General features: G+C 37.2%; 1 protein-coding gene across 3 annotated transcripts in view; it reads left to right on the top strand.

The window, feature by feature from the left end:
* The window catches only part of LOC117288992 (tyrosine-protein phosphatase non-receptor type 1-like), a 43,864-nt gene that overhangs the window by 1,057 nt on the left and 26,234 nt on the right, over positions 1–16,573 (top strand). For all 3 annotated transcript variants that reach the window (XM_033769872.1, XM_033769873.1, XM_033769871.1), the window contains exons 2-3: positions 10,254–10,350; positions 14,331–14,431. In XM_033769872.1, coding sequence (XP_033625763.1) covers positions 10,254–10,350; positions 14,331–14,431 — 198 coding nt within the window. The remainder of the gene's footprint in view (positions 1–10,253; positions 10,351–14,330; positions 14,432–16,573) is intronic.

The raw sequence follows: 16,573 nt of genomic DNA, 5'->3' as shown, positions 1-16,573 counted from the left end.
CGGGTAGATTTAGCACTTGTCAACAACAGAGGGCGGGCTTCATGTGAAGACCTTCACTGCAGTGTACACAGTGCATGACGCCCGCCCTCTATTGCTAAGTCTGACTCACCCGCATCATAATGGACTGGTCCGAACACGATTTTAAGCCAAGATGGCGTCCGACCGTTTTCCGTGAACGTTCAGTTTTTTTTCTGGTTAAAAATTCACACTTTTCGTGAAGTTTTTCCATTAAATTTATGTTTATATTACAGAACACATATAGTTCTAATACATCTATGGTATATTGGCAATTTTCGAGGTAATTAAAACTTGTTGGCGGCGAGTTGTCGGCGCTCTGGACTTGTTGTCGGCGTTGTCGGCGAGTTGTCGGCTTTTAGTAGGACCCTATTATGATGATGATTGCGAATAATACTGACATGTCAAACTCAAAGCTTTTTCAGCATCTACACACGTTGAGAAGACAATGAAGAAATTTCAGTTTTAAAAGTGAGAGGTAAACCCCAGAGAATTGTTCCAGGGAAAACCCTTAAATTCAAGCAGGGACTGAACAACCCAATCCACATAGTACCTCCGGTACGGTAGGTTTCAACTGGGGTTCCCAGAAAAGTGGAAGGTGCGGCAAGACACCACTACGCCAACCTGACCAAGATTCAAATTCAAATTTTAGGGGATAAAAACTTTTCCCATCAACGCATTACTTTGCAGTGAAATTATTCTCAAAATGCTTTATACAATACTATCGAAAGCTGCTGTACATCTTATCAGGTATAGTTTTTATTGCCATTATATTAATTAAGAGTGAAATACCAAACAACTGTACCTTCCCTTAATGTAATTCTGTCAATTTGTTAATGGTAAATCACATGAAATCAGTTCAAGTAAGCGCAACCATCTGATCATCAATGTACCATCAAGAAGTCAGAAAATATGGATTTCTATGATTTTCATTTCCAACTGTTTTAGTCTCCATAATTATTATTATTTTTTTTTTCTACAGCGGGCCCTTGTTAGATTGTATAAGTACCCTGCCTCCTCCTGGGTATTTCCCCCATGAAATTTGTTAATTATTATTTTTTGAATATTTGAATAACTTCTTTTGACTCACCCCCAGCCACCCACAAAACTGAAACAATGATTTTGATTTAATGGCTGCTTACGTACGTAGATGCCTACTGGAGCAGTTACGCAAGCTCTGTCAATAATTTCGTTCTGCAGTCCAGATTTCCAAGAAATACATAATAGCCCATTGTTCTTCACACCCAACTGCTTTAATAGTGCAAGGGCTTCCGCATTTTGCATTTTGGTTTCCATGTCGTTTTGTGTTGTGGTTTTCCTCAATCAGATTTCCCTCTAAACCTCAGTCCAGACAGTTTGTGTGTGACATACTTGATACTGATGTATAGGCCTAGGTCTCAGAAACATGATACGATCATATTAAATGTCCATTGCTAGGAATTCTTTCTATTTAGGAATACACGTGTATACATTAGAGACTCCAAATCGCAATGTGAGTTCTCCAATGAGGTAATTAAAGTGAAGTGAAGAGGTTTTTAAACCAGTTGTTTAACTTTAACTGTTAACCATCAATTTGAAATCCCGTTTCGAGACCATTGATTTGTTTTTGTATCACAAAACGCAAAGACATTGCTAGTATTGTTAATTTCTACGTATAATCAATATTTTTGAGTAAAAATGTCAACAGAAACAACATAAAACAGAAAATTTAGTTTTGTGTTTAGAAATTGGGATACTAAATGCATGTTAACCTACATGTATTGCACTGTATATTGTAAAATGTTGTGTCCGGACATTACTGTACTCTGCGGTTGTTTGGGTTCAGTATTTGGACACAAGCCACAATTAATGAACAACATAACCTCTCTGTAAATCATAAAATACGACGCCCCAACACAGGTTTGCTAGAATCATTCTAAAAAGTACACATAGGCCTATCACAAAATAACAATAATGACATCTGTGTAGTGCCATTCATTTTTATCTTTTGTGATACGAGCAGGGGTACAATGTGTAGTTTGCACTGTACATATCACATGTCATACATTTCCTGGAACTGTGGAAAATTCCCTTTGAAATCTAGGAGCTATGCATTGGTGTACCTGGGAGTTCCCCAGGCCTGGAAATTCATCTTGGAGCTAGAGCAAGGGCATTTTTGTTTTGAAAAGGGCACTTATTGTGGAAAATCTTATAAATGCTATGGGAAACTGTAATAGGGGCACCAAGGCCAGGACCAGGGCGATGGAGTCAGTGGCCCTACGTGTAATTCCAGGCCTGGTTTCATTTGACACTCAGACAGTCCATATGTGTAGTACATTCATTATATAAATTTATCATGATTATGATGATATATGTAAAAACCAAAATTAATATTCTCTATCCCCGATGCAAATTTAACATCTATTATATCGTTGCGGTACCCGCTGCCAAAACATAGGATTCGAACTGCCTCTAGCTTCCGGGCAACCACGGTAGTCTAGTTGGTAAGACACTGCTCTAGAATTGCAAGGGTCGTGGGTTCGAATCCCACCCGAGTAACATGCCTGTGATATTTTTTTTCACAGGACTCGGGAAAGTACTGAGTATACAGTGCTAACACACATTGTGTATGGGTAAAAATTAAAATTAATATGATAATACTAGTACACTGAGGGGCTATCAACAACTTAAATGAAATGTTTTAAATTTATGTGCTTCTCTCTTTTTCATTATTAACCACTCAGTGTGGCTTTTCAGAAATCTGTTTCCAGTACCACACTTGACATTTATTTTTGCAACACCAAGACTCAGTTGAACCATGTTTTAACTTCATGCTTTAATACTACACGGAAGTTTTCATTGCATTTTCTCGCATATTTTTTAGGTTATATTTTCAATATAAAAATTTATTTCACTTCCACTTTTCTGCTGTACTTGCTGTATTTCTGACAAATTATTGAAACATTATGAAAATTACGTTCAATTTACTGTTAACAACTTTTAAAATATATGTGTACTGGTTATCATCTGTGAAATTCTTCTGAGTGACCCGATGAGCATTGTTGCACACCCGGGAAAGAAATGTTGACGACGTGTAAATAACCACAAATTTATACTGTACTTGTACATTTTGTGTAGGAAATGTGATTTGCTATGAATCCTCAAATTACTTATTTTGATTATAGTTTCTGTCTCGTTTCATAATTTTACAATGATTGATGTAGTTGGCTCTGGTACATTAAAGGATGTGGGTACTTTTTCAAAATGTCCTTAGATTTACATTAAACTTACAGGGTTTGAAGATAATGATAGTGTGGAAAGCTTCCCTTCAAATATTACTTACTGAGGTGCTGTAGTTTTTGAGAAATGAGTTGAAAACAATGTCATGTAAATACGTTTGTAAATGCTTAAAATAGTTTTCTATGACATTGTTTTACTCATTTCCCCAAAACTACAGCACCTCAGCACGTAATATTTTTAGGGAAGCTTTCTACTCTCATTATCGTCAAACTGTGTAAGTTTAGTGTAACTCTGTGGACATTGTGTTTTTTGTCCTACAAAAAGTACAAAGTCAAGGCAACAGATTTTGATTTTTAAAAAGTTTTAATGGAGACTACAAGTATCGTACAAAATGGAAGTGTGCACCAAAGTGTTGAACAGTCCAGGCTGATTATCTCATGCAGAGATGCAAACATCTCTGATAATAATGACTGGTGGTAGTGCTCACTGTGGTTTAATATGTTAATAATAGCCCAGGATTCCTGGAAACAGCAGTCAGTGCCTGTGGCTCAACTGCATTGAACCAAAGCTATGTTCAATGTTAATGGTCTTCACACAATGCTGGTTGTTTGATTGCTGTGGTACACATGTACTTGTGTGCAAAAAAAAACATTGTTTCTGTTTCACTGGAGCTGTCTGTTAAAGGCAGTGGACACTATTTGTAGTTGTCAAAGACTAGCCTTCACAGTTTGTGTATCTCAACATAGTCATAAAATAACAAACCTGTGAAAATTTGAGCTCGATTGGTCGTTGGAGTTGCGAGATAACTATGAAAGAAAGAAACGCCCTTGTCACACGAAGTTGTGTGCGTTTAGATGGTTGATTTCGAGACCTCAAAATCTAATTCTGAGGTCTCGAAATAAAATTTATGGAAAATAACTTCTTTCTCGAAAACTACGTCACTTCAGAGGGAGCCGTTTCTCACAATGTTTTATACCATCAACCTCTTCCCATTACTCATCACCAAGAAAGGTTTTATGCTAATAACTATTTTGAGTAATTACCAATAGTGTCCACTGCCTTTAATGCTAATAATTTGTCAGAGTATCCTGATATGATAGGGGGGGGGAGGGGTTGAATATTGCATGCTGTACGTGAAGCAACTTTTTGCACAAGAAGTATGTATTGTAGAAAATCATTAAAAAAATGGAAGGGGGGTGGTCTTTAAAAGAAAGGAGCATTTGTTAGTTGATTCTAAAACCCTCATATAAGGAGCATAGCCTACATGTAACGCAGAGCTGTGACCTCTCCCCGATTCTGCAGCAACCTACATGTATCTGACAAATAAATAAACCAATCGTTTCATATTCTGAACAAATTTCTGATTGTTGTCGGAGTCATCCTGATTGCAAGATGCAAATGTTGGCGCCTTTCTAATACTGTATTCCAAGACGCCCGAAAACCGATGCTTTGCACATTGTAAGGCCAAATTAAAAAAATACCAGTTGATTGTCCCGATTTTTCCCCAAAAGAGCAGGATGAGGGCCTTTTCTTTTTATTACTTTTTTTTCTTTTTCCAAGAAGGCCGCTTAGTGTTTCAAATCAAACAGGCCACCAATTCTTCAATTTGAACCCACCAAAAATTTATTTTATATCTGTTTGTTGCATGAGGACCAGGTTTTATCCACTCTCCCTAATCTTGAACTAATATTGGCCGACTCTACAATTCCTGCTTCCACATCTGTTAAGAACCTAGGAGTCTCGCTTGATTGTTCTCTGAATATGTCTCATCATATTAGCTCTGTATGTAAAACTGTTAATTTCCACATACGTAATCTATGGCGTATTCGCCGGTTTATTACACAAAGCTCTTGCCATCATGCCGTCAGAAGTCTGGTCTTGTCCCGTCTTGACTATGCCAACTCTCTTTTGGTAGGTGCCCGCGAAAGTTACATCGCTCAACTCCAGTGTCTACAAAACAAGGCCGCTCGGCTAGTATTTGCGTGTGGCCGTGACCAGCCTTCTGCCAGCCTGATTGCATCGCTGCATTGGCTCCCTGTTAAAGAACGTATCAACTTCAAAATATTCACTCATGTATACAAAGTCCTCCACACCCAATCTCCATCATATCTGGTTGAACTTGTTCATTCCCAAAACTCCAATACTGCTGATGAATACAGGCAACGACTCCGCTCATCAGCTGATCAGACCCGGCTTTCCGTTCCTAGAACTAGACGGAAAGCTGGGGATAGCTCATTCTCCATAGCTGCCCCTCGCCTATGGAATGAGCTCCCCGCGGGTCTGAGAGAGGCGATCTCGTTGCCTGTATACAAAAGCCTCCTCAAGACATTTCTTTTTCCCCGCCCATCCTAGTTTGTTTATTTTTCTTTTGTTTTGTTGTCATAGTCTCATGTAAAGCGCTCTGTTCTCCGTAGAGCGCTATATAAATGTTTCATATTATTATTATTATTATTAACAAGGTCAGATTATTACACTAAAAAGATTTGCTGGTAGGCATTCACTAATATTGTTTTATGAAGCAGACGGTTACACGTGTTCATGAGCATCACTTTAGATTCAGGAAGAAGCCCCTAGGCCAGTTCTTTTGAAAGGATGAATTTAAAAAGATCGAAAATCAAAAGTAGTTAAAACAAGGGATGCAGCCCCCAAAAAAGGATGCAGGCGGGGACGATCAACTGGTACTTTTTTCCCTTTTAAACCCATGCCATATCCTGCCATTGTATTTTGGTCGATTACTGCCACAGATTGGCAACTGCAGTGTATTGACCAAGGTTGAGAACTGGAGCTCCAAAGTCAATGTCATGATTGTGATTCACTCATTTTCCCATAGAGGGTCCTCATGAAAGTGGGGGGAAAAGATCACAATTCTCTAACCTCCTTTTAAAATTGTGTCAAATGACTTTTATTTTATATTCTTTCAAAGTGACATTTGAATCATGGCATCATTGGATATCAACAAAAAATGGGTCTGTACGATCCAAGGAAGAGTTTTTATGCCTGCCACCATTTATAAGGTCAAATTCGGTTCGGTTTTGAAATAATATGATTAAAATTCAGGAGTGAACTAAAAATTATCTGACACAAGTGAAAAGATAGTGACTCGAACTCACACTCTCTGCTGATCAGAAACACCTAAGCTTGAGTCCAGTGTGCTAGACCGTTCTATGTATAGTAATGCTTTCATGAGTCCAACATAACATTTCAGGCCTGTATGCTTCGTTTTTGAAAGGGCACGGGCACCAAGGCATTTTGTCCTTAGTAAAGGGCAGCCGATGAAGATATTTTAAATTTTTACTGTGAGGGGGCTGAGCGTTTCAATGACACCAAGGCAATGACGAAGGGCATGTTGCCTCCGTGAAGTATCAGGTCTACATTCGTAGCTAAACATTCTAGTACATTGTATTTTGCCTCTGTGTAACTACATGTAGATTAGGAATAAATGCCTGTTCCATTGACAAGCAATTGTTACTATTGGGCCTGCAGTCCATATCCTACAAAGTCACTCAACTTCCTGAATTAATAGGAATTGTTGAGTTTAATTTTAACTTAGTTAAATATTTATATGGTTTTATTATACTCCTCAAATCAGACTTAAAGACACTGGGCTATATAGGTAATTTGTCAAAGACCAGCCTTCTCACTTGGTGTACATATATGCATAAAATAACAAACCTGTGGAAATTTGAGCGCAATCGGGCGTTGGAGTTGCGAGAAAATAATGGAAGAAAAAACACTCTTGTCACACGAAGTTTGTGCTTTCAGATGCTTGATTTCGAGACCTCAAAATCTAATTCTGAGGTCTCGAAATCAATTTTGTTGAAAATTACTTCTTTCTCGAAAACTATGTTACTTCAGAGAAAGCCATTTCTCACAATGTTTTATACTATCGACCTCTCCCCATTACTTGTTAGCCCATTTAAGGTTTTATGCTAATAATTATTTTGAGTAGTTACCACAAGAACAATAGTTTACTGTACATTAAAAACGTTCCCCTGCCAAGAAATTTGTGCAACTGCTTTGCTTGTGGGCTGCAGAACTGCACGATATCTCTGCCGAATCTTGCGTTGAACAAATTCCGGGAAGACTACTATTGATTTTAAAGCACTCCAAGGCAAAGCTGTTTGGGTTGGACCTGTTCGTGTACATTGTACAGTGTAGCTAGAAAACTGCAAATTCGACAAATTTGGAGTGTTTCCAGCTTGACATTTAGGGACAGGCAATTTTTCCAAGGAAAGCTGGCACTCAATCAAAATTGTTTAGAGCTATTACTTTGATAAGTCATCTAAGGGAATCAATGTGTGGGGAAGAGGTTTTCAACTAGTGGTTTAATCCCAACGAGGTTGAGGTAAATTATCAAGAACCAGGCCTCGGCAGGTTTAAACCACTATTCATAAACACCTCAGACAGTTTTGCTAAATTCCTATTGTTGGAGAATGCGTCACGTGGGTGTGTATAAACCTTTGTTCACGGCCAGTGTTGAAACATGGGCGTGACACGCGAGCTTGCACCTGTTGTAAGACAGTTTCTTAATTCCTATTGGTCAATGATTTCTTTCAACACAACACCACTCCAGCTTTGAAATGGTAAGGCCCTCGGGTAAACAACTCCTTATAAGGGAATGCTGTGCGCGTCGCGTGTATCGCGTGATGTGGCACAACTGTTTCAGCCGTTGCTCTCGACCAATAGGAATGAAGAAACTGTCTTGTCTTACAAGCACAGGTGCAAGCTTGCGTGTCACGCCAATGTTTCAATACTTTTTACTGGTCATAAACAAAGGATTAAACACACCCACATGGCGCTCTCCACCAATAGGAATAGCGAAACTGTCTGAGGTATTTATGAATACATTTTTGTGTGTACAATATCAAGGAATAGGTTGTATTAAAATCAGTGTGATTCAATTGCTTGCTACCCTTACAGAATGCATTTTCAAGGAATCTAGAAAAAGCTATTGAAGATAGTGATTATTAGGAAGAAACTATACATAAATAAAGTAAAATTGCAGGTACAACCATGTGTAAATAAAATCTCTTTTTTGTGAGTATTGGGTCTGAGAAGAACTTGTTTAGTCTCAAACGTTTCAAACAGTATACTCTGCTCGTCTTCAGTGAGATTATTGTACACCGAATTGAAACACCAACAAGAAATTGTAGCTTTTTCGTGCAGTTTTTTTTCCCCATGAACAATTTCTGTTTTTAGGCCACTGATAGATCGTTTCCTTAAAGATGCTATGTCAGATTTTTGGGCCCAAACATTAAAAAATAGATTTTTTTGAGTGAATGGTATTTCAAAGAGTATCACCTGCTCTAACGGAAAAAAGTTTAACTTTTACTTTTAATGGTCAGGAACCATGACAAAAATTTAAAACATTTCTTCAAAAAAACTAATTTTGAGCACTTTATTTCACTGCTACTAATAATTGGCGGACTTTTTCGAGCAATGGCTCAAATGAAAGCTTGTAACTTTCTCGACCCCCATCAAAATACCCATTGAATTTTAAATCAAAATTTTTGGTTCAAACTGGCCAAAAATCTGACATAGCATCTTTAAAGGATTTGGGTACTTTTTGTAACACAAAACAAAATTGCCACAGATTTACATTAAAGTTACACTGTTTGAAGATAATGATAGCAGAAAGCTTACCTTGAAGTAATAATTGCTGAGGTGCTGTGGTTTTTTGAGAAATGAGTAAATAAAACAATGTCATGAAAATCTGTTTTTACATGCTAAAATTATTTTCTTCTCATGATCACTGAGACGAAACTGTGTGATTGGGGGGGGGGGAGGGAAGGGGGTGGGGGAGGGGTTATGTGGCTGATGTGTGTTGTTGTGTGAATGGATATATGTGACCATCCACCACCAATGGGCTGTAAAGTTGACACTTTTACTGTTATGGGCTCAATGCATTTTTGGAGAGAGTGTGTAATCAGCTTCAAAATGATACCATCCACATTTAAATCAGACTTTTCTTGACGAAGTTATGATTTCTCAAAGCCACCTACTTTTTTATTCAGATTTCTCTAAGATTTCTTGAAAACCCAAACAATTTAATAGGCTCTGCAATGTACAAGTGCAACTTTACAGCCTATTGGTGGTGGATGGTCACATATTGTTTAAAATCAGATAGATAAGTTATCGTTACATGTAATGTATCTTGTACCACTGATCAATCATAACACTTTCCTTGAGCGTACATGTATGTGTACTTGTAGATGTGGGGCTATCATAGTTGGTTAAATGTTGCGCCATAGCTCAAAATGTTGAGAAGCAAAAAGAAGACCAATTTGTTGTCAAACTCACATACTCAAATTACATCTTTAAACCACTGAGATCATCCACGTAAACCAAACTGATACGTAGGGTAGTGCTTTGACGATCGATTGAGCTAAAATTTTCACAGGTTTGTTATTTTATGCATATGTTGAGATACACCAACTGTGAAGACTAGTCTTTAACAACTACCAATAGTTTAATTAAAATGTAACTAGATGACCATTTTTAGACTTACTGACTAATCTGGGTGCCAAAAATGTTATAGGGTGTCATGGCTCGAGCGGTTTAGAACATCAAACTCAAGTTCTGGTGGTTAAGTCATTGGAGTGTGGGTTCGAATCCCAGTCATGACACTTGTGTCGTTGAGCAAGATACTTTAATTGCTTCTCTTCAACCAGGAGGTATAAATGGGTAGCTGTGAGGGTAGAGGTTGATATTGTGTTTGAAGAATGTTATTGGCCAAATGACCAGTGCACTAAAGTTTTAAAAGTACATTGATATGTTGCTGTAACATGTGCTGTAAGAACTTGTTGTTATTATTTTTTATTATTTTGTAATGTTGTTAGGTCATGCTTGGAATGTCTGACTTATAGCCCTTACCATTTTTGTGACCGTGCCAAGAATTGACAACAAATCAACATCCAGAGAAGAGTTACACAGTCTGCTTTTCTTGACAGTCTGGAAGTAGAACACCCCCTACCAGACTTTTTCAGTATTGATTTATGATGTCGTTGATTCCTTTGCAGAAAATTAATATTGCAAGTCACCAGTTCGAGTACAGTACCACGGAGGCAAAGAAGGAAGCTAATAAACCATACAACAGATACAGAGACGTCAGTCCGTGTAAGTAACAACAAAGTTATTCCGCTATTAACCCCATGGTATTCAAAGTCATCATCAAGACCGATATCAAAAATATGGTATCGTCATTGCTTATAAATTGAGGAATTCAGCTTATCAACTTCAGGCCTGATTCAAGGCCAAGTGAAACAAATAATAACAGTTTCTCTTATAAAAAGGGGGTCACACTAAATACCGACAACTCACGACCCCTCATGACAACTCACGACAACAAATTTTAAATGCACTTTAAATGAATATTGGAACATAACTCAGCCATTAAATATGTGCAGAAGAATCATATTTTGAAGAAACAAATTGTATTTTTAATTGTAAAAAAAAAGAAGCTATTTTTTACCCGTTTTTTAGTAACGAACGGAAATACCCGCTATGTTGTCTTTTGATGTACCCGGACGATACCATTACACCGCAGGGGTAATACAAAATGCAAGATGATTATTTACCTTTTTATGAGCCTCTCATGAAGTTTTAAAAATATTATATTTAAAATCTGCCCTTGTATTAATCTCCAATTCCAGACTGGCGGTTAGTTATTCGCAAAAAAAAGAGCAGCTTCAACAAACAAAAAACCAAACAACACAGCCCTTAGAAATTACCCTGGCAGTATAATGGTAATTAACGCCCAGGTACGTCAAAAGACAACATGGCGAATATTACCGGTCGTTACAAATTTGGGTTAAAACAACCCTTTTTTGCAATTAAAAATACAATTTTTTTCAACAGTTTGAAAGTGATTTAGATGCATATGAGTCTTTAAAATTTTGGCGGTTGCCTTATGTTTAAAGCCATTATACACTTTCGGTAAACAGTATTGTCCAAGTCCCACACTTCATGTATCACAACATATAAAATAACAATCCTGTGGAAATTTAGGCTCAATCGGACATTGGAGTCGGGAGAAAATAACGGGAAAACCCACTCCTGTTTTCGCGCGTTTCGCCGTGTCATGACATGTGTTTATAACAAATCCGTAATTCTCGTTAACGAGAATTTATATTGTTTTACCGTTTTCTCAAAAAGTAAAGCATTTCATGGACTAATATTTTAAGAGAAGTCTTTCACCATTACCTTCTGTAAACCCTGTAAATTATTTGTAAATCTGTGAACTTTTTTTTTTTTTTTCTGTACCGAAAGGGTCCAATGGCTTTAAATGTTCTTTCGAAGTGCATTCAAAATTTGTTAGAAGTTGTTGTGAGTTGACGTGAGTTGTCGGTATTTAGTGCGACCGTGAAAAGGAAAGAGTTTGAATTTTGTTTTCACTGTCCGTGCACCAGACACGACTGTGCCATCCATGGCTAATTAGCACACACCAGTGCCGACTAAAGCCCTGTTCACATATTGAACTTTTCTTGTTACAATACTGGGACTTTTCAGTAGTGTGATAAACTAACTGACCTCACTTTCAACTTACTGCGAATGTGATGTAAAACTAACAGAATGAAAGAGGTCGCAAAAGACTTCCTGGCAGCGACGGTAACTTATTAGGACTGCTAAAAAAGTCCAATTGGAAAAGCTCTGCGCTGTAAACCTATCGCAACCACCCTGTAAAACGCTATGCAAACGTCGCATCGCAGAATATAAGACCCTGTTTATATAAGATCCCGTAAGCCGGATCAGACCCGGATTAACGGCTAGTGTAAACGCAAAAATGCTGGGCCAGACCCGGATCCGTATCCAGCAATTTCAATCCACCTTTCAAGGAGGGTTGAATCCGGCAATTGGTGGATTAAGGTCCGGCAATGTGGATTCAAATACAAGTGTTAACGCAAAGGTGGATTAGACACAGCAATTCGAGGTGGCCATTTCCGGTTTCGTAAGGAATGGTGCGCTTTTCTCTTCGCCGAATATTATTTTTTGAGCGTCTTCGTTGTTGTGATGGATGGCATGCACAGTGCACATGGACTGTGCGTGTGTGAAACGTTTTGTTGTTTTCTCCAAGCGAATAACAAAACTTATTCCCGTTAAGTATTTCACATCTGGAATTATCATTTTCATCCTGTCAAGATATTAATCAGCCTCAGAATGCCCTTAAGAGCTTTTGATATCATTCTTAAAATTGTCTTGCGTTCCCCGAATTATTCCCTGGTGTGTCATCTGAAAAGCTTACAGTACCACACTCGGTAATTAGTGTGACTGGTCCTTCATTCTGTATCTTCAAATGTGTTTCTGTCTCTAAGTGTGTCAGGTTTTGTATCTACTTACATACCAAAACTAGTAGATGTACTAGTGTGTTTCTATTGCCCCCCCCCCCCCCCCCCCCAAAAAAAAGGGAAACATTTGTTGGGTCAGTCATTGTACAACATGCGGTTTTTATATTACTTCATGTTTACTTTGTAATACCATGCAGTTGCAAGACTGGTAGTTGTCAGGCGGGAAAAGTTGTATTGGAAAAAAAGAGTATTTCATTGAATAACCAGTCAGTAAAATTACATGAATGGCTGGACAAGTTCAGCCATCTTGTAGTTTTTGTACATATTTTTCAATTGAATTTTAAAGACAAAAATCAGTATGTTTGAATGTTGATTTTGAGTTTGATAAAATACATGAGGCTTTCAGTTTTATTGAGTTCATGAATAAAGTACAATGTAGGCCTACACTGTAAACCAATAAAGAAAAAGAAAAAAAGGAAAAAGAAAAAAAATCATAATTAAAAACAGTTAATTTATGGTCAGGAGTCAGGAGGTTTTTTCTCTCATTATTATGATTGTGGTCTTGTAGAAACGATTCTGGTCCATTAAACATCCAGCCCTGTGGATTTCCAGCCCCACCCCCCCCCCCCCCTCAAAAAAATAAAAATAAATAAATAAAATAAAAAATGAGTGCCTTACATACACCAGGCTATAGCATTCAGGTCTAGACCTGGAAAATAAGAAACAATTTCGTTAAAACAAATTACATACTCATCACTGGAATTGTTGACTCGAGATAGTACAATCTGCAAGTCTACATGGTACACCTTATTAACCTGGCATTGATGCCACCCCCCCCCCCTGAGATTCATTTGAAAGACTTCTCTCGTGCAATATTTATAAGTATTCCAAGAAATAGATTCCTTAATTCAAGGACGTGTGGGATTTAGTACAAGTGATTTACATGTAAACACCTCAAAATTCTCTCTAGCTGTAATAGCTGTAAACACCATTTCTAATGAGTGCCCTCGATATGGTCAACTCGGAGCATGGCAATCACGATTGCTATGTATGCGGAGTAAAAAGTTGATGTACTATATTTTATTTAAAGCATTTCTGAAATAGAATAGTGTTCTGTGTTGTCCTTCGTGTACATCTTATGGAGCTTAATAACAGTTTTTTATGTAGACCACTATTAAGCCTGTGGTTGAAACTTGCATGAGGAGCTAAGTATTACGAGGCGCTATTTATGAATTGGAATAAAAGAGTCAAGATTCAGTCTTAAATGCCTGTTTAAAACCTTGTAGCGTCACAGCTGTGCGATAAAGGCCGTGGTGCGATAAAGGCTGTGCGTTTATTGCACGGCCCACAGGGTTTGAAGATAATGATAGTTAAAGCTTCCCTTCAAATATAAGTTTACTAACAAAGGTTGTGTAGTTTTCAAGAAATTAGTAAAACAAGTCACAAAATAATTTTGGTCTCATATTTTTGCATGTAAAATCCCCTTAACCAGTTATGATATTATACCAAAACCATAGCATAACTGGTTAAAACAGTTTTAAAATGATAAAACTGAGACGAAAATTATTACTTTTACTCATTTCTCAAAGTAAGTAAAATTTCAAGGGAAGCTTTCTACTATCATAATCTTCAAACTGTGTAAGTTTAATGTAAATCTGTGGACATTGTGTTTTGTGTTAGGAAAAAGTACTGATACCTTTTAAGAGGTAAACATTAATTACTCTTTCAAAAACAAATGTTATCCTTGTATTTATGCGTGGGAGTCAAAATAATTTTACAACTGTGTTTTCTTTTTTTTTTCTTTTTTCACAGACAACCACAGTCGAATAATTCTTAACAAAGGAACATCTGACTACATCAACGCTAGTTTGGTCAAAGATGAAAAAGCACATCGCAGATACATACTTGCTCAGGTAAATATTAATCTTAAAAGCCATTTTACATGTTAGGTGACATAATGTAAAAATATGTCCACTTTTGTTTTTACTCACGAATAATTAAAACAAATTCTGAGTTGAATTTGTTCTAGTTGTAAGATTATTTTTATGAATGGAGATTCTACTAGCTGAATGATAATGTGGATTATTGGTGTCAAATCGTTGATATAGAGATTAAGTCTGTGTATGTCACATGACCCCCCTCCCCCTTTCAGAGAACAACAGAACTGTCCGAATTCGTGGGGGGTTATTGTTGTGGATGATTAAATTCTACCTTTGCGCGACTTTCTTTTCTAGCCATGCTTGAGTCAATACTTTTTACGTTATTACGAAAGTATCAATTTGCATTTGTAACTGGATAAAACAAAGGGACAAAGTCCTGGAGGTTTGTCTATCTGAGAATAGTTAGATGCTTTCACGGAAACCAGATTCAATAGATTTCTATGCCTTAATATAGAGTACAGCCAGAAGCAAAACTGACTATCTACGGTTTTCTTTTAAAAAAATCAAGGTTTTTCTCATTTCTTTGTTTACCCTTTGTCACATGGAACTGAAGAACCCCACAAAAACATATTCTTGAAGCCATTGGACACTTTCGGGACAGAATTTGTTTTTAAAGTTCACAGATTTACAAATAACTTACAGGGTTTACAGAAGGTAATGGTGAAAGACTTCTCTTGAAATATTATTCCATGAAATGCTTTACTTTTTGAGAAAACATTAAAACAATACCAATTCTCGATAGCGAGAATTACGGATTTATTTAAAACACATGTCATGACACGGTGAAATGTGCGGAAACAGGGGGGGGGGGGGGTTCTCCTGTTATTTTCCTCCGACTCCGATGACCATTTGAGCCTAAATTTTCACAGATTTGTTATTTTATATATAAGTTTTTATACACCAAGTTTGAGCCTTGGACAATACTAATTACCGAAAGTGTCCAATGGCTTTAAAAGATAAATTCTATGCTTGTAATTTTTATGAAGCAAAAAAAAACTTTTTTTTTTATAAAACAAGATTTTTGAGCAAATCTTGTTCCAAACCCTGTCTTCTTGTAACTCAAGAAAACGAAACTCTAACGCATGATTCTGTTTCCCTTGAAATGAAACATGAGAACAACGCACAAAGAGGTGTAGAGAAAGCTCCTTTTCAGACAGTTCTAGTAATCAAGTGAATAGGCATTGTCCTTCTTGAGTCTGCACTCTGTGCTTGAATCTAGGAATAAAAAAGTATAAAAATAACAAAAACTGTTTCCGAGAGGATTGAATGTGATACAGCGTATATAGTATCCATGCATTGACCATTAGCTCCGTGGATGCATTCAGTTCCGCTATCCTTTAGGCCAAATAAAAAAAATTCCAGTTGATCGTCCCCGCCCGCATCCTTTTTGGGGGCCGCATCTCTCTTCTTTTTTTTACTATTTACTATTTTTCGATTTTTGTAAAAAAAATATATATAAAAACAATTGTTTTTAAAATTTTTTATTTTTTTATCCATCTTTTCAAAAGGACTGGCCTAGGAGCTTTTTCCGAATCTAACTTGATGCTCTCGAACACTTGTAACCGTCTGTTTCATAAAACAATATTAGTGAATGCCTACCAGCAAATCTTTTTAGTGTTATCCGACCCTGTTAGTGTAAGTGAACACAGGTGCTCATGCAACTAATAGGTATAAATAAGTTTGCGGTTGATTCAAACTTAAAGAATTAGTGGCCTGTTTGATTTGAAATACTTAGCGGCCATCTTGAAAAAAAATAGTAAATACATGTAGTAAGGCCCTCATCCTCCTCTTTTTTGAAAAATCTGGACGATCAACTGGTATTTTTTGTTATTTGGCCTTACTCACCGACTCGTTGCTTTAAGATTTGATCATCTGATGGAAAATGAAAGTCTGCATTGGTGTACTCATCTACTGTAAAATATTAACTACATGTAGCTGTGACATCCTTGAAAAAGGAACTGTTTTATTTATGCGTAATTTTTCTACCTTCAAAATGACCCTGTTGGTAGTTAGTGTCATCTCTTCCTTCTACGAAGACAGGTGAATTTATAAATTCAAGATTAACCACATCGCTGTTGAGAGGCATCTTCCCTTTGAGGGTTGTTGTTGTGCTTG

Source organism: Asterias rubens, chromosome 4 (assembly GCF_902459465.1).
Source record: "Asterias rubens chromosome 4, eAstRub1.3, whole genome shotgun sequence".
Lineage (NCBI taxonomy): Eukaryota > Metazoa > Echinodermata > Asteroidea > Forcipulatida > Asteriidae > Asterias > Asterias rubens.
Note: the sequence above shows the minus strand (reverse complement) of the source record. Positions and strands in the feature narration are given on the sequence as shown.